This window comes from Panicum hallii, chromosome 3 (genome assembly GCF_002211085.1).
Source record: "Panicum hallii strain FIL2 chromosome 3, PHallii_v3.1, whole genome shotgun sequence".
Classification (NCBI taxonomy): domain Eukaryota; kingdom Viridiplantae; phylum Streptophyta; class Magnoliopsida; order Poales; family Poaceae; genus Panicum; species Panicum hallii.
The window spans coordinates 6,588,363-6,614,798 of NC_038044.1; the positions used below are offsets into that span (position 1 = coordinate 6,588,363).

At 54.1% G+C, this 26,436-nt stretch overlaps 2 protein-coding genes and 1 long non-coding RNA gene across 4 annotated transcripts; 1 reads left to right on the forward strand and 2 right to left on the reverse strand.

Moving 5' to 3' along the window:
* Positions 1 to 141: 141 nt before the first annotated feature.
* LOC112884653 (uncharacterized protein At4g08330, chloroplastic-like) lies at positions 142 to 1,386 on the reverse strand. Its single transcript, XM_025950115.1, has 2 exons — positions 994 to 1,386; positions 142 to 892 (listed from the first exon to the last, which is right to left on the reverse strand). Exons 1-2 carry the CDS (start codon positions 1,074 to 1,076, stop codon positions 526 to 528), a joined length of 450 nt encoding a protein of 149 aa, XP_025805900.1. The 5' UTR covers positions 1,077 to 1,386; the 3' UTR covers positions 142 to 525.
* Positions 1,387 to 1,467: 81 nt separating this feature from the next.
* Positions 1,468 to 3,133, reverse strand: LOC112884655. The gene is made up of 3 exons (XR_003227151.1): positions 2,534 to 3,133; positions 1,786 to 1,893; positions 1,468 to 1,604 (listed from the first exon to the last, which is right to left on the reverse strand). It is a non-coding gene; the product is annotated as an uncharacterized LOC112884655 (long non-coding RNA).
* A 15,593-nt stretch (positions 3,134 to 18,726) lies between these two features.
* LOC112887210 (phosphoinositide phospholipase C 2-like) lies at positions 18,727 to 23,905 on the forward strand. Of its 2 annotated transcripts, none has more exons than XM_025953336.1 (7): positions 18,727 to 19,347; positions 21,330 to 21,526; positions 21,677 to 21,812; positions 21,906 to 22,378; positions 22,492 to 22,609; positions 22,738 to 22,974; positions 23,128 to 23,905. In XM_025953336.1, the coding sequence occupies exons 1-7, from the start codon at positions 19,042 to 19,044 to the stop codon at positions 23,434 to 23,436; spliced, it is 1,776 nt and encodes a 591-aa protein (XP_025809121.1). In that variant the 5' UTR covers positions 18,727 to 19,041; the 3' UTR covers positions 23,437 to 23,905. The 2 variants fall into 2 exon arrangements, with proteins under 2 accessions (XP_025809121.1, XP_025809122.1); XM_025953337.1 differs by having other exon boundaries at positions 19,239 to 19,342.
* The last annotated feature ends 2,531 nt before the right edge of the window (positions 23,906 to 26,436 follow it).

Sequence of the window (26,436 nt, forward strand, 5' to 3'; positions counted from 1 at the left end):
TGAACGCTGAAATTAAAGTTCCAGCTTTGGCATCCGCGCGAAGTCAACGAACACAGAAACAGGTAGTTCCATGGCTCAGCTTGCAACTTGCGAATTTGCAATTGCCTAGGAAGTTCAGTTCAGCTGGAGTCGAATCCAACAGATGCCAGCCACACCAAGCTTTTGACTTTTTCATGGGGGAATGGGAGGCTGCGTGCCTGCGTCTGCCAGGCTGGTCTGGTGGAGCCACCCAACAACGCGTTTGTCTAATTGCTTCCGTATGATACAAGCAGTCAAGATCAACAAACAAATCCCTTTTCTTTTGAGTAAAAAATTACAAAGAAAAGCGGGGGGGAAGAAAAGGACACCCACCACCAATTTGTACATTTCTTGAGATGCAAGCGAGAGCTGCTTGCGGACAAAACCACGGGCGACGGCGACTTGCAAGGGAAAAAACAGCAGCAAACGCGTCACTGGGAAGGAGCAAGACAAGACAATCAATCTTGACAGCGTTGAATTCGAGCAGACGGGGGAGCGGGGAAGCCGTCAGGCACCGTCCGACGGCGCGGGCGGCGAGGCGGCCGTGCCGTCGCCGTCGGCGGCGGCCAGAGGCTGGAGCGCGCGGATCTTGATGTCGTAGCGCGGGGACCTGCCGACGGCGCCGCGGTCGTCGTAGCCGAAGCCGAGGCTGGCACCGCACTTGCGGCAGAGCAGGCGGGTGCGGCGCACGAAGAGCCTGCGCGCGCGCACGTCGACGCAGCGGAACTCGTCGGCATGGCCGAACCGCGCGTCGTCGATGGCGTCGAAGGCCACCACCCCGCGCCGCGCCGCGCGCCCGTACCCGCCGCCCACGATGCCCGCCGTGTTCCGGTCCGACGAGCGCAGGCGCAGGTCGTACCCGCACGCCCCGCAGCTGCCACGAGCGCGGCCGCGGTTGTCAGCCGGAGAACCCACCATGATCATCGGAGCAGAAACCAAGGCGGCAGGCAGGGCAAGAGAGGAGCAGGCACTGACCAGTAGGTGACGGCGGAGAGGCTCCTCTGGAGCGCCGACGACGCGTCCTTCTTCTCCAACTCCATGTCCATCGGTTGATCCATCGGCGAGCCGAGCTAGCTTGATTCAGGCAGCTGCCTCCTCGTGTTCTTGGCAGGCAGTTAACTGTTGCTCGATGCCTGGATTGGTAGGGATCCTTGCGTGGCCTTGTCGATTCGATCCTACTCACTCTGTCGACGAGGGACAAGTCAGCCAGCACATATATAGACAGCCAGGTGCCGGGAGAGCCAGGAGGGCTTTGCAGGTGCAGCCTTGCAGGGGAACTGAAATTGCAGTTGCAACTGCAAGGAAGGTGGGTCTGCGCCGACCGCGCGGGGACGGCGCGTGGAGCTAGTCAGCTAGCACAGAGACGATCGATAACGATGTGGCGTCCATGCATGATGTGGGGCGGTGAGGGGGGCGTTCTCCCTGCCAGTGCCAGGCTTGCCCACGTTCCAACCAACCCAATCATCCGGGGCAAAGGCCACTGGAATCAGTTCCTCCACGCTTCCGGTGAGCGGTGAGCCTGCCAGATCGCCGGCGACGCCGCGGGATGCCAGTGATCCCCGGCGTCAGAGACAGGATAAGTGTCCCTGCAAATTGTACATGTGTAGTCAACGTAAGAGTTACTACTGTACTAGTATTGCCTTTTGAGCTCTAACCTGAGCGAAAAGAATATGTTTGTTGCAGTGCTGCAAAAGCAAAACTGGTGTCATCGTCCACGGGCTGACTCGGCCCAAGATGTTACTTTTGAGCCTCAAGGCCGTCGCGTACCTTTCAAGTTTAGTTCGCCTCCGTTTGTCTTTGTCGAAGGCACAGGCCTGCTTGATATTATGGAGGCCTGCTTGAGACTGGTTGCCGGGCCCTTATTTAAACATCCAGCTACATAAAGAATTTTGTCACATAGGATGATTCTACTGTCCGAAAGCTCTATATATTCACAAGGAATTGTGGGCTTGTAGCATAAAGCATTAGCGTGCATCTATATAGTCCATGAACAAAATTTATCTTCGGAGTTACTAGCGTTCGGACGTCCGATATGAATTTTTTCATAGGACACTCCATTATAACATTAAAATCTAACTGTCGCAATATTAGAAGTCACCACTTGCAACGTAAAAATATCATATATAAATAATAACTCCTGCCATATGATTTTAGGATAAAAATTCCAATCGCAACAAGCATATCATGTTGCATGCAACATTCAAAACTTTCTTCAAAGATAAGGTCTTTTGCAACATCTAGAAACACCATATGGGACATCAAAATATTCTTTAATAACATGTTTAGATATAGTTTGCAACATCAAAAAATATGAAAAAAAAATTACTAGCCTAGAGAAAAAATCCCACTAGAAAGTAGTATGCTTGCTTCATGCAGCAATCAAAATGAAAAAAGAGCCCATCAGAACGTTACAAGTCATCCATTGTAATATGAGGGAGAAAAAAGTCTAATAATCATGCGTTTCAACATCAATATTCACCAATTGCAATATTTAAAAACGCCAACAACATCCAACCTGCTGCTTTACTTTGTCAGTGATAAAGACCGGTGCTGGCAGGCGGCTGAGGATGGTGGCAAAGAAGAAGATCCCGTGGATTTCTCTGTTCCTTGATCCTTGATAGACTTGGCGAAGATAGAGAAAGCAGTTGGAGTCCTAACTCCTCTACGATCAGAGAGAGAGAGAGTAATAGAGGGAGGGGAAGAACACACAGACAGAAGATGATTTCTCAGTTCGGATCCCACGCATGAAAGGAGGAGATCTCACAGGTCGCAGCTCTGTATTGCAATTGCTGCCTGCTTATAGGAGCTCTAGCTACTTGAGAGAAATAGATAGAGAGTTTAAAAGAGAAGATGATGAAGGCGAGAGATGAGGAAAATACCGAGGAGGACATGGGAAAGATTGCGTACTTAGATCTAGTGTGCTGGACAAAAGTAAAATACATCCGATTTTATGGACTCGCGTCGGACGGCGGTGCGAAGCATTTCCGATTCATCTTTCTCCACCCTAATTTGTCTCACTTGGGACCCTGCAGCCTCTCTCCTGCCCGGCTGCCCGTCGTCTTCATCTCCGATCGATACAACGCCAATGGAGAGTCGAGAAAGTCGGGCCGATGCTAACCGGCCACCAGACGCAATCATTTGCTTGTAAATGCGCACGCAGGTGCCTAATAACTGACCATGATTGATTTGGATTTTACGAATTAATTGGGCGTCCGTCGATGGATGCTGCTTGGCGCACCATCTCTCTGCTACCGAGTGATCGATGGCCTTTTGCTTTCAGATAAGTACATGGACGTGTTTGGTTTACGCCACGCTTTGCCATGCTACAGTGTATGGCGCCGCCATAAAAAATAATGCTGCTTGGCTGCTGATTAAAATTTGGCTGCATAGCTTTTCCAGTAGCTTCTCCAAATTTATCCGCCTAAGGTTTGGCGCAGTGGCAACCAATAACAGACCGCCAATGCCTTGTCTGCTCGTTGCACGGTCAGCGCGGATCGAATCGGTTCCAGCATCGGAGCTGAAGGCAACGATTCGATACGATGCAGGGTGAACTTGTTCGTTGTCTCGTGCTCTGTACAGTGGGTTTAATTTCCCTTCTGTCAGTTTAGATCGAGGAAAGAGACAGAGCCTCTCTCTATCATCTGTGATAGCAACTCATGTAACAATCTGCTATGCTGCTGATGCCGAGTCTCTCACACCTACCAGGCTATGGTCGTGAGAATCGTCGATGATCACATCGTACACGCGTGGTATTTTGCAATGGTCAGGTACTTGGATCTATGCCTAGCTAGCAACAATTCTAACAATTCGTTTCATATGATCCGTGTGCATTGGGATAAGTCAATACCTCCACTCTATCCGCTTGTTCTGCTTAATGCTGAAGCAGAGCAAAGTCCATTTTACCCCTTCCCAACTCGAAAGCCGAGGGTCACCATATCCACCTTAACTTTCAATACCGGTGAAATCACCTGTTCCATTGCTACAAAAATATTTGCCCACATTTCGCTTTCAGGAGATCATAAATTTGCAAATTAAACCACACATTTCATAAGAAGAAAAAAAAGGTGTTAATGTGCTAGTACTAGCTACGCAATATGTACAGTTATAATAGTGCCAGGAGGCCTGATTACATTGGACACAAACGACTCGAGTCAACGCACGCAACGTGTATTACTCGGAGTAGGATCAGCTCCTTAGTTTTAATGGCGCAAGATGGATGGAGCAACACTTGGACGGCTGTGAGCGTATAGTTTATCTCAGTGGATGAACTACTTTAACATATGGGCATCATCTCATGGGTTTTTCCTGCGACGACTTGACTCGATCAGGTATACACGTGTACGCACTAGTACGTATCCCTAACCACTGATTGTTCTTGAGCCAGCAGAGAATTGGAAAAACTAATACGTTCCCCGAGGAAACCGGCTGTCATTGACATGGGGAAAGAGCCGGCAACGGCGGGTGCCTTGACACGTAGGCTGTCATTTTGATTTCATATACACAACTTAGATAATGCTGATTATTCCGTTTGGTCCCTATCACATAGTGCATTATTATTACCATTGTTTCAAAAAAGAAAGAAATAAATTCGTTTCGAAACATATATAGTGCATTGTTACCTCTCTTTGTTTCATCTTTTTCATACTCTTTTAGTACCTTGAAATGTCGCTTTATAAATATAATTGGCAGCTCTCCTACTTATTCATTAAAAGAACTTTACTCCTATGATCAATAATGCATAACTTTTTTTTTCTTATTGACAATTTATGAAGCTGATTAGAAATAGACAAGTGTCCTACTGGCACAGGAGTTGCTCGTTGGTAGAGGGGGCTGGCCATCAAAGTTTACTCTGCCCTGCCTGCGCTTCAATGGCCCGGACGTCCAACCTTGTTGTCAAGTGAAACCTCAGAGCGAGCTCCTGGCATTATTTGAAAAGGCAACGAATGTACTAACTGAAACTCAAGTGGAGCAAAGATATTTGTCAAATGTTTTGAGTATATGCGATTGATTCCTTTGGAAAAGCAAATTAAAGTTATACGCGAACAAGTTGAGGGAAAGTATTCCCCTTTAGTTTTGACACTTCGTGGAGCAACAACATGTGTAGTGAAAAGAGGAAGCAGAACAATCATACACGAAGGCGACCTGCGCGCTCATCATGTCAATTGTCATGCGGTTCCAATGGTGCCATCACAGGGTTGTGGAAAACTTTTATGCGCGTGAGCGTGATCCACGTCGAGTCCAGAGAGGCCATGGCCAGGTAAAATAGAATCTGCAACGGCTGATGGGCACGGGATTGGCGGTACATAGGCCATGGACGTGTGATCAGCCATTCAGCCCGTTTGGTAGCAACTGCTATAGACTGGAACTGAAAGCGCCGTTTGGTCAGGTCATTGTGCATCAATCCCAAAAGGAGCAAGACAACAAGTAGTGTGGCACATCTCAGCTGGACGGGGGACCTACAAGTTAATTAACCTCCTTGCTTGTTATATTGATCTCTATGTCTATGTGCAATGATTCCATATCGCTGATTGGCGACTCAAAGCTAAATTATTCGTCCCACGTGGCATTGACACAGGTATCGCGCGTGATCACGCCGTAATATCCTGCCTGCAAGGGACCAGTTGGAGACCACCATATGCTTTGTGCACACCTCAGGTTAGGAGTATCTGATTCTGATGATGATCCCGGCTGATCACATTGGTATTGTTGGCTAACTGTTCTTCTTATTGTTGCAAACCAATGTAAGTATACACACAACGCCGTCTTCTGTTATTGCCTCGCTATTTTTTTCAAACACAATACAGACGCAGACGCTCACATAACGCACGCACACTCACTCCTATGAATATAGACACGCGCCCTACCTCTGTGAGCACCTCCGAGAGACTGAGCTGGCAGATCCTCAAGATTGATGAAGTTACCATAGTCGCCTCGCTGTCGACGGGCACGTCGCCTACTACTGGAAGAATAGCGTCGGTTAAATCCTGGAATGAATCAAAAAAATGTGAGCACATGTGCCGAGTCGAGGATTCAAACCCGGATAGCAGCTGAACTACGCTCAGTTCGCTGTTATTGCCTCACTGATCCTCCGCAGTGCATAAGATGTGACGACACTCAAGATGCCTCTTATCCACAGTTCCTACCTGTTAGTACATATAGATAGGGGTACCTCATGTCGGGGGTGTCCAGACCCTTGGCGCGTCACTGCCGCCTCATAGGTAAGGGTGCGATGGTGTCCGGCTCTGGCGTGTGCGCCAAGCGTATCGTGGTGGATGCGCGCCACCACATGCTCGGCCGCCTATCCTCCATCATCGCCAAGGAGCTGCTCAACGACCAGAAGGTCGTGCTGGCCCACTGCGAGGAGATCTGCCTCTCCGTGGGCCCCGTCTGTCAGTAAGTCGACTGATAGGGTCTCCAACCAGATGGGTGCAAGGTTATCCGTGATCTCGCCCTGGTCCTATGGGTGACGGGACGTACGGCCCGGGTCTGACAGCTGGGATCATGGTCTCCGGACCTCCCCCCCTCCCCCCCCCCCCCCCCCCGTGCTCATATAGGTCCGGCGCCTCCATGTGCCCACGAGGATAGCATGCTCGGGAATAGCCTCCACAGGCCCGGACCCCCCAGGGGGTCCGGCGCCGCCACGTGTGGGAGCCAGACCCCTCTGGGCCCGTCTATCCGGACGGGCCTTGGTTGGCCCGGACCTCCCTTCCCCCCCGGAAGGGGTCTGGTGCCGCCACATGCCGTCAAGGTGGTGACCGCAGGGCCAGCCCTGCCACGTGCCCGTGGCAGAAGGCCCTCCGCGGGTCGCCGGCCCAACTACCGCATTTAATGCGGGTAGGTGGGCTGCGCGCGCCCAAGACAGGACGTGACCTGTTCACTAACACACTGGGCAGGTATGCTGACACCACGGTAAGCCCGTCTGTTTCCAAGGCGGTGCGTCACTGTGCACTGTGCGCGGGCAAGCGGCGTACAGTCAACTCACTACGCCGCGTGCGTGAGCAAGGGGTGATGATGGTCTGCTGCAGGAGAGCTAAGGCGCGCACCGCCACAGTGCGGGCGGAGGGGACGGCACGGCGGGTCAGCGCAGCTCCTTCACCTGTCAGAGGATACTGACCCAACAGTGACAGCACGTCCTCCGCTGTGTGAACACTGACAGCAGGCACTGTGCCAGTAAGACGGCACAAGACCATATCCTGGCTGTAGATACGCACATCAAATTCTCGATCGCGAGGACTACAGGAAGGAGCTGGAGAAGAAGATCACATATCTCTCGTATTGCAGGCTCCAGTTGTCGGGCCCACCTGTCGGGGTTCCGCATAGTGTACGCACTCCCCTTGAGCCTATAAAAGGGAGAGTGCAGTCGTTAGAAAAACGACTTCTAAGTCCAGAAGGCTCTCTCAGGCTCTTTTTCCAAGCCCAACAGTCTTTCAAGCAATACAACACACAAGTGGACGTAGGGTGTTACGCTCCGGCGGCCCGAACCACTCTAAATTTTTGCATCTTTCCCGTGTTCATCCACCCTTTGATCAAGCGCTTCTAGGTCTCCCCCAAACTCTTCCTAAGCTAGGATTAGGCGGGTGCAATCCGCCACCCGGCTGGAGATTTCTTCCGACATTTGGCGCGCCAGGTAGGGGCATTAGGTTTGGTTTGCGCTTGGTCAAGGCTCAAGACTGCAATGGCGCAGGAAAATGGGCATCATGACATCCTGTTGGGCGAGAAGTGGCGTCATCCACGCCACACGCCTCGCGCCATCCCCTATCCAGGATGGCGGCGCGTGCTGCACCACAGCGCGCTGCGGAGCGAGCCTCCGTGGCCCAATCGTAGCCCGCACCAAACAGGCCGCTCGTGGCAGCAAGGGAGTTGCTCCGCAACCCGCCTGGTGAGGCAGCCTCGCCTGACACGCAGAGGCAATGGCGTGACGACGTCGACCGCCTCCTCAACCTGACACAGGTTTCCCCAGGCTCAGCGGGGGGGGGGGGGGGGTCTGTGTCCAAGCAGCGCCGTCGACAGGGCGGTGCATCCGGCTCTATGCACTCTCCATCAGTGAGGAGTGCACAGACCGAAGATCTCCGGGTTGAACTCAACCGCAGACATGCGAGAGAGGACGCCCACACCTCCATCGAGCGAGCGCGCAACCGCCGACTCAATATTGAGGGTCGGAATCTCATACCCGAGCTCGATGCAGCTGTGGCGAGGCCGCAGGGACTCGCTCAGGCACCGGTGTCTGGCGTGGGCTGCACAGCGCTCGCAGACCACCTCCGTGCAGTGGTCTAGCCGTCCAAGTTTCGGCCACACCTGCCGGAAAAGTATGACGGGTCAACCAACCCGTCAGAATTCCTGCAGAACTACATCATCGCCATCACGGCGGCTGGGGGTAACGATGCAGTCATGGCAAGTTACTTTCATGTAGCCTTGACTGGGCCTGCCCGGACGTGGCTCATGAACCTCACTCTGGGATCCATCCAGTCCTGGGGTGAGCTCTGTGCGCAGTTCACGGCGAACTACGCCAGTGCGTACCAGCAGCATGGTGTGGAGGCCCACCTCCATGCCGTGAGGCAACAAACCGGAGAAATCCTGCGGGCTTTCATCTCCCGCTTCACCAAGGTACGTGGAACCATTCCACGTATCTCCGACGCATCTATTATCACGGCTTTCCGTCAGGGGGTCCGTGAAGAGAAGATGCTGGAGAAGCTGGCGACACATTAGGTGGAGACCGTCACCACCTTGTTCGCCTTGGCAGACAAATGCGCAAGGGCTGCAGAGGGTCGTGCATGGCACTCTAACCTTCAAGGAAGACCCGCTCAGAAGAGCGGGCCCAGTGTCGCTGCCCCTGGCAGCGGCAAGAAAAAGAACAAGAAGAACCGTGGCTTTGATAAGTCACGAGTTGGGGGTCCAGTCGCTGCAACAGCAGCGGCCAGGGGTCAGAACTCCTGTGGCAAGCGCCCACGTCAACAGCGCACCGACGTCGGGTCGTGCCCTGTTCATCCTGGGGCTCGCCACAGCGCCACCGAGTGCCGCGAGATCCAGAAGCTAGCAGAGCGCCTTAGCAAGAGGCGCGACCAAGCCTCCAGGGAAGGCTCCTCCCCTTCGCGGCGGTCCGGCAAGGAAAAGGCCTCCGACGCCGATGTAGCCGCGACGGAGAGGGAGTTGGGGTATCAGACCCCAAACAAAGACCTCAAGGGTCTCTTCCACCAGTCCGACTCCGAGTCCGGTGGAGACGAGCTCCGCAAAAATCTGTACATCATGTACGGCGGCAGTTCGGAGCTCGTCTCCCGGCGGGATGTCAAAACCCTTCGCCGAGAGGTTCTCTCGGTGAAGCCGGGGACGCCAAAGGTGGCGCCCCACCAGCGGTGGAAGAGCACCACCATCTCCTTCGGGCCGTCTGACTGCCCTGGAACATGGCGGGCGCTGGGGTGCTGCCGCTCGTCACGGCCCCCACCATTGCCAACGTCCGCCTCCACCACATGCTGATTGACGAAGGCTCCGGCCTCAGCGTCATCAGCTATGCAGTGTTCAAGCACCTGCAGATCCCGGAGTCCAAGTTGGCTCCGTCGCGCCCATTCTCCGGAGTGGGTCTAAATCCCGTTTACCCGGTAGGGACCATCTCCCTGCCGGTCATGTTCGGGACGGAGGTGAACTTCCGCACGGAGAACGTCCAGTTTGAAGTTGCGGAGGTGAACCTCCCCTTCAATGCCATCATTGGTAGACCGGCTCTGTACCGGTTCTTGGCCGTTGCCCATTATGGGTACTTGGTCCTGAAGATGCCATCCCCGGCAGGCGTTCTCACCATGCAGAGCGACCGGACCGCTGCCGTCGTGGCAGTTGAGAAGCTCCATGCGCTGGCAGCAGGGCTTGCCCCAAAAGCTGGCGCAGAGGGGTCTGACCCCTCATCCTCGTGTGCCAAGGCTCTGGCCAAGGGGCCCAAGGTCCGTCCGTCTGATACGGACGATGTTCCCGTGAAGACCATCCAGGTCGGAGCGGAGGCCTCCCAGACCACCCGCATCGGCGGGAACCTGGGAGAGAAATAGGAAAGCGCGCTTATCGCCTTCCTCCGGACAAATGTCGACGTGTTCGCCTGGGAACCGTCACAGATGCCCGGGATCCCTAGGGAGGTGATTGAGCACCATCTGAAGATCCACCCTGATGCCAGGCTGGTCCGGCAAAAGCCACGGAAGCAGTCCATCGAGCGGCAGAACTTCATCCGTGAAGAGATCCGCAAACTGCTGCAGGCTGGCTTCATCGAAGAGGTCTACCACCCAGTGTGGTTGGCTAACCCGGTCGTTGTCCCAAAGGCTAACAGGAAGTTTCGGATGTGCATCGACTACACCAATCTCAATAAAGGCATGTCCAAAAGACCCCTATCCACTTCCTCGAATAGATCAGATTATAGACTCCACCTCCGGGTGTGACTTTCTGTCCTTCATAGACGCCATATGGACTGCCTAATGCTCTACCCACTTTTGCTCGTGCAATCAACATCACTTTAGGTGATTTGGTTAGAGATATAGTGGAGGTGTATGTTAATGACATCATTGTCAAGACTAGAGAATCGAATTCCCTTCTAGAAAATTTAGCTCGGGTCTTCGACAAGCTACGCGCGACCTCTACAAAGCTTAACCCCGAGAAATTCATTTTTGGCGTTTCGGCGGGAAAGCTCCTCGGGTTCCTGGTGTCACACCGGGGAATTGAGGCGAACCTGGATAAGATCCGGGCAATCGAGGTAATGAGACCCCCTGCGCGTCTCAAGGACGTGCAGAGGTTGACGGGGTCCCTTGTAGCCCTCAGCCGCTTCATCTTGAGGCTGGCAGAGAGGGCCCTTCCCTTCTTCAAGCTGATGAGGGGGCCCGGTCCATTCGCATGGACTGAAGAGGCAGAACAAGCCTTCCAGAAGATGAAGCAGTACCTCACCTCCCTGCCGGTCCTGGTCGCATCGGACCCAGGTGAGACGCTGTTTCTTTACCTCGCAGCGATGACTGAAGTGATCAGTATGGTGCTGGTTGCTGAGAGGTCCGAGCAGCTCCTGCAGGAATCTCCATCATTACTTCGGAGGGTCAGGGCGGGTCCCCACCAGTGTGATGATCGACCCTACTTCGGAGGGTCAGGCCGGGTCCCCACCCGAGGCACAACCAGAAGACCTGGGGTCCGGCGAGTCCCCAACTCTGGGAGAAGAACCCAGCCTCGCTGGCAAAGTCAAGACTGTTCAGAAGCCGGTCTACTACGTTAGTGAGGTCCTTCACGAAGCAAAGGCTAGGTATCCTGAGACACATAAGCTTTATGCTGTACTCATTGCGTACAGGAAGCTCCACCATTACTTTCAGGCCCACAAGATTGTGGTGGTGACCTCCTATCCTTTGAGGGCCATACTCCACAATTCCAACGCCACAGGCAACATCGCCAAGTGGGCAGCAGAACTTGCTGGGTTTCAACTCGACTTCCAGACTCTCCACGCCATTAAGAGCCTAGTCCTTGCCGACTTTGTTACAGAGTGGACTCCGACACCAGGCGTCCTAGGAGGTCCGGGCCAAGGGTCGGACCTCCCACCAGAAGCCAGGGTTCCGATGTTCACCGGACCCCACTGGACGCTCTACTTCAACAGGTCCGCACGTAGCAAGACGGCTGGGGCTGGCGTGGTCCTCATTGACCCAAACGGTGAGCAAGTGAAGTACATGGTGCTCCTCGACTTTGAGGCCACCAACAACATGGCGGAATATGAGGCCTTAATCTTTGGACTCACGGTGGCCCTGTCCCTGGGGATCCGGAAGCTCCTGGTCAAAGGAGACTCCCAGCTCGTTATCAGACAGGTCTGGGGGAGTGTTGCTGCAACAATCCCCAGCTCGCAGCATACCTCATCCACGTGAGGAAGCTGGAGAAGGACTTCGATATGCTGGAATCTGCAACACGTTCCATGCAAGGGCAACTCGGCGGCAGATGCACTCTCCGCGAGGGCATCGACTCAGGCATCCGTGCCAGAGGGCGTCTTCCAAAGATGACTGCTGAAGGCTTCCGCCCAGCCTGCCGGCCTGGGCGAAGGGGGTCGGACTAGCACCTCGAAGCTAGCGGTCCCGGCGGCGCTCCATCCGTGGAGCCCGCCAAGGGTCGTGTGTACCCTCGAGGGTCCTAAAGACCTCGGAGAGCCGCGCCCAGTTACTCAGGAAGATCCCGATGCATGGATCTCCAAGGTTCGGGACTACCTGAAAGATAATTTTCTTTCTGAAGACCAAGCATCTGCTGAGCGCATAGTCCGGATGGCTAAGTGGTACACAGTGGTAGAAGAGGATCTCTACCGCCGTGGTGCCAACGGCATCCTCATGTGATGCATCACCTGGGAAGAGGGCTACAACTTGCTCGCAGAGATCCATGGAGGCGAGTGCGGAAGTTATTCTTCATCCCGCACGTTGCTCGGTAAGGCCTTCCGGCATGGATTTTACTGGTCGACAGCGCTTCAGGATGCAGCCGAGCTGGTAAGGTCCTGCAAGGCATGCCAGTTCCATGCAAAGCAGATACACACTCTAGCTCAGGCGCTGTAGATGATTCCACCCTCTTGGCCCTTTGCTATATGGGGGTTGGATATCTTGGAACCTTTCCCTAGGGCTGTCGGTGGGTACCGGTACCTCTACGTCGCCATCGACAAGTTCACCAAGTGGCCGGAAGCAACCCCTGTGGTCAACATCACTAAGGCGTCAGCAACTACCTTCCTCAAGTCAATTGTGTGTCGGTTCGGGGTCCCGAACCGGATCATCACAAACAACGGGATTCAGTTCACAAGTCAATACTTCCAAGAGTACTGCGAAGACGTTGATATCTAGCTCTGTTTCGCCTCCGTGGCGCATCCCAGGAGCAATGGCCAAGTTGAGCGGGCTAATGCTGAGATCCTCAAAGGGCTCAAGATCCGAACCTACGGTGATCTTGAGAAACATGGTGCAAAATGGGTTGACCAGCTTCCGAGCGTACTGTGGGGGAACCGGACCACACCCAGCTGGGCAACTGGGGAAACCCCCCTTCTTCCTGGTCTACGGGACCGAAGTGTGCCTTCCCCCGGAGATCACCATGGGCTCGCTACGAGCCCAAGTTTTTGATGAGGACTTGCAGGAGCAGTAGCGTCGCCAAGACGTGGACCTCGTCGACGAGCGAAAATGGCGAGCAGCAATCCAAAACGCACGGTACAACCAAGCGCTCTGGCGTTATCATCAACGGTTCGTGCATAGTGGGGAGCTCTGGGTCGGGGACCTAGTCCTAAGGCGAATCCTGAACCGAGAAGGGCTACACAAGCTCTCCCCCAGTTGGGAGGGTCCCTTCAAGGTAACGAAGGTGTGCCGACCCAGATCCGTTCGCTTGGCTACGGAGGAAGGCATGCAGCTATCCAATCCGTGGAATATTGAGCACCTCCGTAAGTTCTACCCTTAGGGGCCTAGCTGAGAGGGGATTCTTTCCTTTGTAATTAGTAGCATCCCTATGCTGACCAGGGCGGTGGAGGTCCGCCCTCGTAAACCCGGCCCCTGGCGTACATCGCACACTCTATCTGTACCAATTCATTAAGAAAAAATTTATTCTCAGTATGTCCTTAAGGCTCATTCGGTTCTGTTTTTCCCTCGTTTCTTGCTTCGCTAACCCCCACGTGGTCCCTTATTCCCGTGCCGTGCCTGAGGCCTGCTTTGTGTTGCGACTTTGCGTTTCTGCTCTAGGACCTCTGCTTCACAGGAGGGAAGGGTCTGGCTTTCTGGGGACTGGCTCGTCCTTTGCCGGGGTCCAGAGCTGTGTAGCTGCTTAGCCTGGTTCCGTACCCTAAACCTACACACTCTACCTCCCAAGGATAAGCACCGTAGTACCTCGAACCACGCACCCAAGAGGTCGGACCCCTTCAACTCATGAACCCAGGTCCTGGTGCTCTGATTTGCTATGCAACTCAGAAAACCCTCGCTGGCAACATCCGGGACCCCGTGGGAAAGACTGCTAAGCATCAATTCTAAGTCGTGTGCAGGTCCTCGGTTTACTGGTAGCTAGTCCCAATTTATCGCGACTACCTTCCACGGGGCCATGGGACCTCGGTACACTTGAGAACACACGATGGAATTGGTAATCGGAAAAAAGCTAAGTTTTCTCGCTAAGTTTTCTCGCAAAAATAGATGCGTAACATAACAAAGAAAATATATTACTTATAATGTACACAGCTTTACATTACAAAAAAGGAGCTACTCCTATTGTTCTGGTGGTCCGGAGGGATCCCTTAGCCTTGCAGGTCCGGGACGGCGCTGGATGCGGGATCCGCCGCCTCCTGCACTCCTTCCTGCGCAGCAGTCGCCGTCGCCTGGATGTGGCCAACCAGGACTGGAGTCAGCAGCATGGCGGGGTCGTGGCTCCGGAAGCAGGTAAGAATGTACTCCGCCATCCCCCGGGCAACCACTCGCCCTTCTGTCTCCAGGCGGTCGAGGATGGCAGATTTTAGGTGTCGCAGTCGCTCGACGGCGGAGTCCAGCACCGGGAGGACAGTGCCAAGTGAAGGAGGGGCCTCAGCGACCTGGATGGGACTTAGCCCGAGAGCATCCAAGGAGGGGTAAACTTCACCGACCCACCTCACAACCCGGTCGATGCCGGCACTCCTCTCCGCCAGGAACTCCTCCACCTTGGCCTCCCTCTTCTGGAGAGATGCCTCCCGCTCCTGGAGCCCCTAGGTCCGGATCGCCAGCTCTTCCTGGTGGGCGGCGAGGCTGGCTTCCCCCTTCACCACGGCCGCCTCCCGTTCTCCGAGGGCGGCACGCTGCTCCTCGATCAGCTTCAGCGCCGCCTTAGCGTGGTTGGTCAGCTCGAGGGTGACCCTCGACCTCTCCTCCATCGCGAGCTCCCGCTCAATGACCATCGCCTCCTGCCGGATGGCCACTTTCTCCCGCTGGGCAGCCGCCGCCTCTCGCTCGAGGACCCTCTACCGCTGCTCCTGCAGGTCGTCATGCTCCTGCTCGAGCTGGGCTCACTCCTCGGCGTGGCGGGAGGAGACCGTCTTGATGCGGTCCCCCAGGCCTCCCAGTCGGAGAGCCGGAGGCGCTCCGCCTCCAGCTTCTCCTACTCCCAACGGAAGCCCATCTCTGCCTCCTCCATCGCCCGCTGGGCCTTGACCAGGAGGCGGGGAAGAGGGATCTCCACGGGCTTGGAAGAAGGTGCCTCCCGTCCACCACCTCCGGCATGTCCTCCTGCGTGGGCTGGGGGCCGGAGCTGGGCGCCCCTGCGACCTCCGGTGCTGCTGCCTCTGCAGCCGGTTCTGCTAGAGGGGCCTCCGCCATGGCGTCTGGCGCCGCGGGCACAGCTGGCACTTCGGCCGTCGCAGTGGGCCAGGCGGCCTCCTCCTAGGGTGCGGCTTCGGCCCCCGGGGGTGCGGCCTCCGGCTCCGGACCTCCGGGTCCAGACTCTACCGATGCTGGCGGGGGCGGAGGCCCTGCTGGTGCTGTCGCCAACTTCCCAGCAGGGGAGGATGAAGCTAGCTGGGGGCCGGACCCCCCGGCCAGTGAATCATCGGCAGGCACGGTGGGCGCGTCTGGAAAAAGGGGCCTGACACACACCAACAGGGTTAGGACCCAAAATTTAAATGGAACAAAGAAAAGCTCGAGAAGGCTGCTTAAACAAAGTCAGGCCAATCCCAACCTCCCTGAGCGATTGGGGGGTTCTCCTTTCCCGCCGAGGACTCCCCAGTCCTTTGGTGGGGGCCTCCCGCTGAGGGCGTTCCTGGCAGCGGGTGCGGGGCTTGTGGCCCTGGCTCCGATGGAGGTGGTGCCGGTGTCGCTGGACGCTGCGTCGTTGGCAGCAGCGGTGGAACCTGTTGCTGCGGAGGAGACCGCCGCGCCTCCTCTAGCCCGCGCACGATCCTGCAGCAGTCGTTTTGCCCCGTGTACATGCAGGCCATCTTGGACCCCTGCTGCAGGGGGGCGATGCGACGCCTCAGGAAGTCACCCAGCACCATCATGGACGTCAGGCCGCCCTTCGCCAGATTCTTGACCCGGTTCAGGACCGGGTCGAGCTCTGCCGGCAGCGACGGTTTGGCCTTTCAGGTGCTCCGGTCGCTGAGGGGCCCTTCCGTTGGCAGCTCCAGGCGGTCGCTGGCGTCAGTCTTGGCGATGACCCAGCCGTCACGCCAGTCCTCCCACTTGGCGCTGGAGAAGGCGTTGATGTAGGAGTCGGCCGTCCCTTGCCGGAGCTGGAAGTAGTAGGCGCCGATCGCGCGCTTGCTGCTCCCTGACCCGACCAGGGCGTAAAAATGCCTGAAGATGGCGACGCAGGGACGGACCCCCACGAACATGTCCATGAAGTGGGCGAAGACGGCCATAAGGAGGATGGAGTGGGGGGTGAGGTGTTGAAGCTGAAGGCCGAACTCCTTCAGGAGCAGGAGAAAGAAGGAGGAGATTGGCGGCACCAGCCCGCACATGGCGTAGCAGTTGAAGAGGACGAACTCCCCCACGGCCAGGTCGTTGAGGGGAATCGAGCATGCCTGAATCCTCCCGACGAGCTCCGGCGTGGTCCACCCCAGAAGGCGACGCACCGAGTCCAGCTGGATCTTGCGCTGGAAGCGGCGGGGGTGGCGAAGCAGACATGGTGGTGGCTCGGATCGAAAGGATGCGAAGGAGTAAGAAATGCCAAGCGCAAATACAAGATCGCAAATGAGCGGATGGAGACGAGGGGTGTTGCAGAGTTTGGAGAAGGCAAGAGCGTAAGGGTAGCCGATCTCTGCGGTGTCTCCTTTTAAGGAAAGCTGCTCGCCTTTTTGAACTCGGCGGTAACCGAGGAGAAGCCGAAGGGCTGCCTACACCAGGCCCCCGTCTCCCACCCTCTATGATCGGTGGGCCCTGGCCCGCTGGTCAAAGGAGCGGTCGCTGGAGGCGGGGCGGAAAGGCGGAATCCGAACTGCCAGAGCCGCGGGACAGGCTCGAATAAGACAAGAACCTGAACCGTCTGGCGCGCGGAGCGCGGGCGGAAGGCGGGCCCCTCGGGGATCCTGCCAAAGGGGAAAAGTCTTTCCTGCCCCTTCACGACGGGCGCAAACTGTCCACCCGACGCAACGCTGGGATATGGCCCCACCTGCGGATTCGTTCCTCACCTGAGGTGGGCCCGGGGGTCTCTGTCGGTACATACAGAAAGGGGTACCTCCTGTCTGGGGTGTCCAGACCCTTGGCGCGTCACTGCCGCCTCACAGGTAAGGGCGCGATGGTGTCCGGCTCCGGCGTGTGCGCCAAGCGCATCGTGGTGGACGTGCGCCACAACATGCTCGGCCGCCTATCCAGATGCTCAACGACTAGATGGTCGTGGTGGCCCACTACGAGGAGATCTGCCTCTCCGCGGGCCCCGTCTGTCAGTAAGTCGACTGACAGGGTCTCCAACCAGATGGGTGCAAGGTTATCCGTGATCTCGCCCTGGTCCTATGGGTGACGGGACGTACGGCCCGGGCCTGACAGCTGGGATCATGGTCTCCGGACCTCCCCCCTCCCCCCCCCCCCCCCGTGCTCATATAGGTCCGGCGCCTCCACGTGCCCACGAGGACAGCATGTTCGGAAATGGCCACCACAGGCCCGGACCCCCTAGGGGGTCCGGCGCCGCCACGTGTGGGAGCCAGACCCCTCTGGGCCTGTTTATCCGGACTGGCCTCGGGGGCCCGGACCTCCCTTCCTCCCCGGAAGGGGTCCGGTGCCGCCACATGCCGTCAAGGTGGTGACTGCAGGGCCAGCCCTCCACGTGCCCGTGGCAGAAGGCCCTCCGCGGGACGCCGGCCCAACTACCGCATTTAATACGGGTAGGTGGGCTGCGCGCCCAAGATAGGGCGTGGCCTGCCCATTGACACACTGGGCAGGTATGCTGACACCACGGTAATCCCGCCTGTTTCCAAGACGGCACGTTACTGTGCACTATGCGCGGGCAAGCGGCATACAGTCAACTCACTGCGCCGCGCGCGTGAGCAACGGGTGATGATGGTCTGCTGCAAGAGAGCGGAGGCGCGCACCGCCACAGTGCGGGCGGAGGCGATGGCTCGGCGGGTCAGCGCAGCTCGTTCACCTGTCAGAGGATATCGACCCATCAGTGACAGCACGTCCTCCACTGTATGAACACTGACAGCAGGCACTGTGCCGGTAAGACGGCACAAGACCATATCTTGGTTGTAGATACGCACGTTAAATTCTCGATCGCAAGGACTACAGGAAGGAGCTGGAGAAGAAGATCACATATCTCTCGTATTGTAGGCTCCACTTGCCGGACCCACCTGTCGGGGTCCCGCATAGTGTACGCACTCCCCTTGAGCCTATAAAAGGGAGAGTACACTCGTTAGAACAACGACTTCTAAGTCCAGAAGGCTCTCCGAGGCCCTTTCCAAGCCCAACAATCTTTCAAGCAATACAACACACAAGTGGACGTAGGGTGTTACGCTCCGGCGGCCCGAACCACTTTAAATCTTTGCGTCTTTCCCATATTCATCCACCCTTTGATCAAGCGCTCCTAGATCTCCTCCAAACTCTTCCTAAGCTAGGATTAGTCGGGTGCATTCCGCCACCCGACTGGAGATTTCCTCCGACACTACCTCAAACACAAAAGGAAAAAAAAACGTATCTCTTTCTTATTTCTCAAGACATACGGAAAGCATTTTGATCCACAGTGAAGCTATTCTCCGTCTCTCACACAAACACACAGCATATGTACTTAACTTGTCTATTTGTCCATGCACACTTGGTGACCACACATGCGGCTGTTGAGCCAGCTAAGGTGCTAGCTACTCCATGTTTCTAGCTAGCTCATGTGTTCCACTCCTATATATTAGGGCCGGCAAGAACTGCTCCACCACTAGCTACTTACCATCTATATATATCTACAAATCTAACAGCAACATATATACATATATAGGCATATGGACATATACATGTAGCTCAAGGACTGCAGATAAGCCATATTTGCGGCAGCAAGCGAATTAAAGCAGCAGCACAGTTCGTTCGCAGCTGTCGGCTAGCGAGAGGATCGGAGAAGCCCCGCGTCGTGATCGTCGTCGTCGATCGCTCGGCCATGACAACTTACAGGGTGTGCTGCTTCCTGCGGCGGTTCCGGGCGGCGTCCAACGAGCCGTCGGAGGCGGTCAGGGACGTGTTCCAGGCGTACGCCGACGGCGGCGACGTGGTCGGGGAGGAGGCGCTGAGGCGGCTCCTGCGGAAGGTGCAGGGGGAGACCGAAGCCGGCGCCGAGGCGGCGGCCAAGGAGGTGATGGCGTTCGCGGCGGAGCAGAGGCTGCTCAAGAAGGGCGGCCTCACCGCCGAGGGCTTCCACCGCTGGCTCTGCAGCGACGCCAACGCCGCCCTCGACCCGCGCGGTGGGGTAATCTTTCTGTTCATTTTTTTTTACTAAAACCCTTTACTGTTCTTCACTCTCTCTCTCTCTCTAAATCTTTCTCTTTTGCTATTATAACTAAATCCTAAACCACACAGATTACACATTCAGTTTTAAATTTCTTCCTCTTTTTTGCGAATTATGCAGTTTTAAATTTCCAACTCTAACTAATATATATTATCTTGTGGCTCAATTCTAAATACAGTGCATATCATCACCATATCCATGGGCTATTATCGCTATGTAGACATCGCAGTCTCGCAGAGTTGAACATCACCGTGCAAAACTGAGACTGAAACTACACATGCACGCATGGGTGAAACTGAAAGAATTAGGATTTCTTTTAATAAAAAAGAAGAAATAGTATTGCTGACTTATTAAATTTTCTTGACGGATGAACGAACAACAGTAAACAGTATAGATTCGGGATATTTATTTTAAGGGTTAAAAAGGATAGGGTTTTTATCTGTAAAGGTAAATGCTGGTGGCCATTAGGTCAAAAGGTACAGTTCATAGTTGTGACTTGTGCTCCAAATCAAGGGGCAGTCGTACCATCGATGAATAGTTTAGGCCCATGTGCAGCGTCCCTCCTGCATAGAGTCACAATCGCACTACATCCGTATGCCTGGACCATATGCCCCCATCTAGATCAGACGAGAGGTTAGTGCATGTACTGCGCCAAGATTAAAATCCCTAACGACATTTTTTCCTCTCCTGTGTTCTTCTTTTGATCTGTAACGATCGTTTAGGAACTTGGTAGTAGGTGCGTTGGCAATAATTTCACCATTTTGGGGGCAGTCTTTTAGTGCGATTTTGCGAGGGGTATGTAATTTATGTTCCACCCGCACAGAAGGTGACAAAAATGAAATGACCTTTTAAAGGTCCGGCCGGGAATCCGGATAATTGCCCACCCCCCCCTACCCTAGCGCAATCAACGCATGTGTTCCATGTCCAGTTCTCGAAAAATCATAGTGGGTATCCACAAAGCAATCCCACTTAACCGCATCACAGCTAGTAATCATCAGATTCTGATCTGCTCTCCGGCTCGAAACGCGACTTGGCTTGGGTATGTAATTTGTTTTCTAAATTATCAACGAATGAGGCTGATGCCACGTGAGATTAAGGAGCGCAATTTGCACTAGTACGCAGTAATTTGAGAAGCTCACAGTTGGCTCAGTTTTGTTTGGAGCTAGTGATGATGTTTAGGTGGGCCGGCAGGTGAGATTAGATGCTTTTAAAAGCAGATGTGCCTTATGCCATCCACCTGAAAACGAATGAGTGACTCTGTGTGTCTGTCTCTCTCTCTGTGCGCGCGCCCGTGCGTGTGCGTGTGAGAGAGATTATGATTCTTGGATTTATTAGTTGGAGCTGTTCGCTTCAAGTTGTACTTTACCAAACACCACTGGGTGCAACATGTCAACCCACCATTGTTTTTTTTGTTCAGTTGTTCCTGTCATGCATTTCCTTCTTTTGTCAGTCACTTCGCGTGCGACAAACCGATCCTAGCACTTCCAACGCGTGACGCCCCACCTCCTCGCCTCGCCAAGAACACTATTGGGGTCATTAGTCAACTTCATTGCATGATTTTAGATTTTTTTTCATAAATCCTAAAAGTGACTTATCAAAGGATTTATAAATTTAGTTGGACCTTGCTTTCTTCCTTTGCTACTCTTTTCATTGCATTTCAGTTTCTTTGCACAGAGATATGCGTGTGTCAAGGGGTGGTGTCTCAAATTTTAGGTAGATAATCTAAAGGTTGGGTCTTAAAAGGGTCTGGCTCTAATTTTATACAATTTTAATCTAAAAATATATAAGAGTCAAGTTGGATTGTGAAGAGTGCACTGGCGCATAAGGCCATCATCCCTTACCTCCTGTGGCATCCGTGTCTATACTGTATTTTTCTAGAAAAATAAAACGTAATTTGCCATCCCCTTTGAGCCGATTTGCTCAAGATGGAATGATTAGTGCAGGTTCACCAGGACATGGGCTCGCCGCTGTCGCACTACTTCATCTACACGGGCCACAACTCGTACCTGACGGGGAACCAGCTCAGCAGCGGCTGCAGCGAGAGGCCCATCGTGAAGGCCCTCCTCGACGGCGTCAGGGTCATCGAGCTTGACCTCTGGCCAAACGCCGCCAGGGACGAGGTCGAGGTCCTTCACGGCAGGTGGGTGGGCTACTGCATTTTTAGTAGAACTGGGCCTCAAAACCTGGCCCAACAAATGTTGGCTCAATATGCTACTCTGCTACTGCGGCAGCAGAGAGGCTCCGCCAGTCCGCCACTATCCTCTGAGCTCTGACGGCGATGAATGTGCAGGACATGGACGTCGCCCGTGGAGCTGAACAAGTGCCTGGAAGCCATCAAGGAGTACGCCTTCGCGACCTCTCCCTACCCCGTCATCCTCACCCTGGAAGATCACCTCACCGCAGACCTCCAGGGCAAAGTAGCCAAGGTGCCATCTCAATTCTCTGAACTCTGAACCATGTCCCATTGCAAACTCTGACGAAGCACCCTGAGCATTCTACAAGCTTACTCATACATGCAGATGCTAAAGGAGACCTTCGGGGACATGCTTTACATTTCGGAATCCGAGAACATGGCGGAGTTCCCTTCCCCGGACGACCTCAAGGGCAAGATCATCATCTCCACGAAGCCGCCCAAGGAGTACCTCCAGACCAAGAGCGGCAAGGAGGAGGCCGCAGACGACAGGGCCCAGGAGGGCGTCTGGGGGGAGGAGATCTCCGACGACAAGGCCACCGCCCGGCAGATGTCGGAGCAGTACAGCGGGAAGTACGGCGCGGAGGAGGCCGAGGAGGAGCCGCAGGACGGCGAGGCCGAGAAGAAGGCGCGGCAGGGGGCCGACAACGAGTACATGCGCCTCATCGCGATCCAGCTCACCCGGAGGAAGCACGACATGGACCAGGACCTCAAGGTCGACCCGGAGAAGGTGACGCGGCTGAGCCTGGGGGAGAAGGCGTACGAGAAGGCCATCGTCTCCCACGGGGCTCACATCATCAGGTGAGCTTCAGTTCCACCTGACCAGCTGATCGAGAGAGGTCAATTCTGTTCGTTCAGCTGCAACTGCAATGCGAATGCCAGGGTCAACGGGTTTTACCGCTGCGGATTTTCAGGTTTACGCAGAGAAACCTGCTGCGGATTTTCCCGCGGTCAACGCGCATCACGTCGTCGAACTACAACCCGTTGATGGGGTGGAGGTACGGGGTTCAGATGGTCGCAGCGAACATGCAGGTAACTGCAGTTCAGACATTCAGTGCCTCTGTCTGTGTGTTTCTTCAGTAACTCTGGCCGTTTCCAACGAGCTCAGAATTCAGTTGTACATTTCCTGATTATGCTGCTGCTCACTGTCACTCCAAAAGGGACACGGAAGGAAGCTGTGGCTGACCCAAGGGATGTTCCGAGCGAACGGCGGCTGCGGCTACGTGAAGAAGCCCGACATCCTGATGAACAGCGACCCTGACAAGCTGTTCGATCCTAGAGCTGAATTGCCGGTGAAGACGAGACTGAAGGTGACGGTGTACATGGGGGACGGCTGGCGGTTCGACTTCCGCAAGACGCATTTCGACAAGTGCTCGCCCCCAGACTTCTACGCAAGGGTCAGTCTAACAGTGTGATGCATTCAGCAATCACCTGAAATGAATACGAGAATTATGCTGCTCTGTCAGAGTAAGCTCTGGACGGGCTGCAGTCTGGAGCTGAAAAAGAGCAGGCACGAATGGCGGGCTAACGTTGCCTGGAACGAAATGCAGGTGGGGGTCGCCGGCGTGGCAGCGGACACGAGGATGGAGCAGACCCGGGTGATGATGGACAGCTGGATCCCGACGTGGGAACACGAGTTCGAGTTCCCGCTGGCGGTGCCGGAGCTGGCGCTGCTCCGGGTGGAGGTGCACGAGTCCGACAACCACCAGAAGGACGACTTCGGCGGCCAGACCTGCCTGCCGGTGTGGGAGCTCCGACCGGGGATCCGCTCCGTCCGGCTCTGCGACCACAAGGGCCAGCCGCTGCGCTCCGTCAAGCTGCTCATGCACTTCAAGTTCTTCCCCTCCCCCTCCAAGTAAAATCTATCTCTGTCGCAATGGGCGCGCTGGGTTCTCGAAGGATTTTTTGTTCGTTGTCTATTCTGTTGCTTGTGCATGGAAGTAGTGCGGTACTGCTGTGTGTGATTACGGGACTGCGACTGGGAGTGTGATTGTGATTACCATAGGTGGTGGGTGATAAGTGACTCAATAAAAGATTGATCCTGTCCTTGGATGGTACATCTTGCATCAAGCGGTCTACCGGCGACGCTAGAGCTCGCCGCCGTGCTCCTTGTGCAGACCTGCCTGAGCTCCGACCGGGGACCCTAAGTTTACCCTCTCAATGAGCTTATGGTCCGTGTAAAAAAGAAAAAGGAGGCTTATGTCCAATTTTGTTTGGTGTTTGTGTTGCTTGTGCAGGTGCTGCACCTGTATGATATGACGACGAGACCGGAGTTGAGACTTGAGTTGATAACTGGATTATTGGGTTAATAAAGATTTTGTCCTGTTACTGGATGTCGATAATAAATTATTAAATTCTTGTGCTAAACGCGTGATCAAATGTTATTCTACTACGCCAAAACAGCTCAATTTCGTCGGTCATATTTATTTTATTCGGTCCATGGCAAGCCGACGAAAACAACTAAATTAGTTCGTCGGCTTACCCAAGCCGATGAAATTACACTTATTTTCAATGGTCTGGTTAGGGCTCACGAAACTAAGTTAATATTTTCGTCGGCTTAACTTAGGCTGACGAAAATAAGTCTAATTTCGTCAGCTTTATTTGAGCCGACGAAAATACAGTTGCCCTAAGTGTTCAGCGAGATTACGTTTTCTTTGTTTCGCTGCCCTGCCCGAGTGTTCCCCCGCCCCGCGCGCTGCCGCTGCCCCCCGCGCCGCCGCCGCCGCCCCCACGCGCCACCGTCACCATAGCCGCCGCCCCCCCGTGCTGCCGCCACCCACACGCCCGAGCCGCCGCCGCCGCGCTCCTCTCGGCCCTCCCCTACTCGAGCTCAGGTATCGTTTGCCGGAGGGCGAGGAGCAGTGCCTACAAGCTAGAGCTTGTTCTGTGTTTGACAAGGCGGTGACGAAGGTGGTTAGGGACATGATGTCCAATGCTCGTATATAGTGTGTTTGCTTATACTAAAGAAAATAAAGCAGCAAGACATGAACAAGAAACTGAACGCTTCTGAGATATATCTCCGAGAGGATGAGTATCTTCAAGTTGATATTGGCGGTTTGCCTTAGTTAAGAAAGTGTCCAAATGCTTGGCGAGCACTTTGTGCTTATTGGGCTTCACCCAGCTTTGTGGAAAAATCCAAGATGAAGAGAGCTAATCGTCAAGTAGGACCACGGGTTACACAAAGGTATAGGACCGATGGACACCTTCGATTGGCTCGTCAAATGGTAGGTGTTTATTATTTCAATTTGATTATTGTGTATTTGCTTGCAATATCACAATTTCTTCTTTGGCAAGAGGCACAAAGTGGGGTGGCCCCAAGGTATATTGAGACATACATTCGAGGCCACCATAGCGCAGATCCTACACAGCCAGAGTTGCTTTGCAGTGAGAACGCTACACAATTTGATTTCAATTAAGCGTTGATTCGAATATTGTCTTAATATTGCTTGCTTGAATGGTAGATGAGATATGGTGCTGAAATGGTGGCACGTCATGGGGAGGAGTAGGATTGGAGGAGGAGTGATGTGGATGTCGGTGCCTTATACTCAAGCATGGGAGGGAAGAAGTATGGTAGGTTCAGCATGTTGAATGGTGTTATTAATACAAGTGGTGCTTTGAGTGAGGCAAGGTCTTCTCGGTTCTCTCGGAGTTCTCGAGGCTACGAAAGGAAAAGTCAACTGCATGAGGAGATAAGGCAGCGTAGAGAGGCGATGCAGAGGCAAGAGGAGTGGGCAAGGCAACAACATGAGTACGTGCAAGGTTTTTTCGCTCAGCAACGACAACTTTCAGGTACTATGCAAGTTTGATATTTTTCAAGTCGTTGTGCACTTTTTATTGCTATAAGATACTTGATCTATTATCGGTTTTTAGGAAATGTTAGCGGCTACCCTTGGATCGCAATTTAATTTGCCACCTCTTCCTTCGGCTCCTCCACCACCGCCGACTTTTGCACCATGCATGCATCTACCATCTCCACAGGTAACAAACTATGATTATTTTCGTCGGGCTAGGGAAGTTGACGAAACTAACTACGATTATTTTCGTCGGTCTTCGAGGCCGACGAGACAAACTGTATCTTTTTCGTCGGCTGTGCTGGCCGACGAAAAGAAATGGATTTTCATCGGTTGCCGACGAAAATGTGTTTATTTTCTCAATTTTATTCCGTCGGCCTATTTTCGTCAGCCGACCGACGAATATATATATTTTCGATGGTTTTCTGGCTATTTTTAACGGTTTCTGGTCGACGAAATTAAGCTATTTTTTTAAGTGTTCAGGGTAGTTTTAGCGTGTGTTTAGTGTTCACCGAAAGAAAATTTGGGACTCAGCACTGCTAGACTGCTAGTATGTGACCAGATAAGATGATGCGTTCACGGAACAGATTATAAAAATATACTTTCTTGCGTGAACTATTTCTTTTCCAAAAAAATAACATAAAAATAAAATTGAAAGTCAAGTTCCAACAGGCAGACTACTCGTTCATTGGGTCAGATATGGCATGCTGCCGTCGCATAAATAAACGCAAGGTCAATCAGATATCGTTAGCGGCCCGCACATGGCATGGAAACTTGGCAACCGGGTTGACGACGACGCCTGGGTCTCCCTCTGAATTTGACGCTCCATGGCTGCAGCCATCCTCCATCGCCGCTGGTAATTTTTTTCAACCTTTGAACCCTCCCCCGGCCCGTTCAGGTTGAAACCGTGCTTCCCGCGAGGTAACCGCGAAACAGACAGCCGTCTTGTTCACGTGGGGATTTGACTGTCAGTACTTCACGCAGGAGAACAAACGGAATCGGATTTTCGAGGTTCCTTCGGCTCAAGAAAACCCAGCATGTTCTAGAGAAAAAAAAAGAAGAAAATTC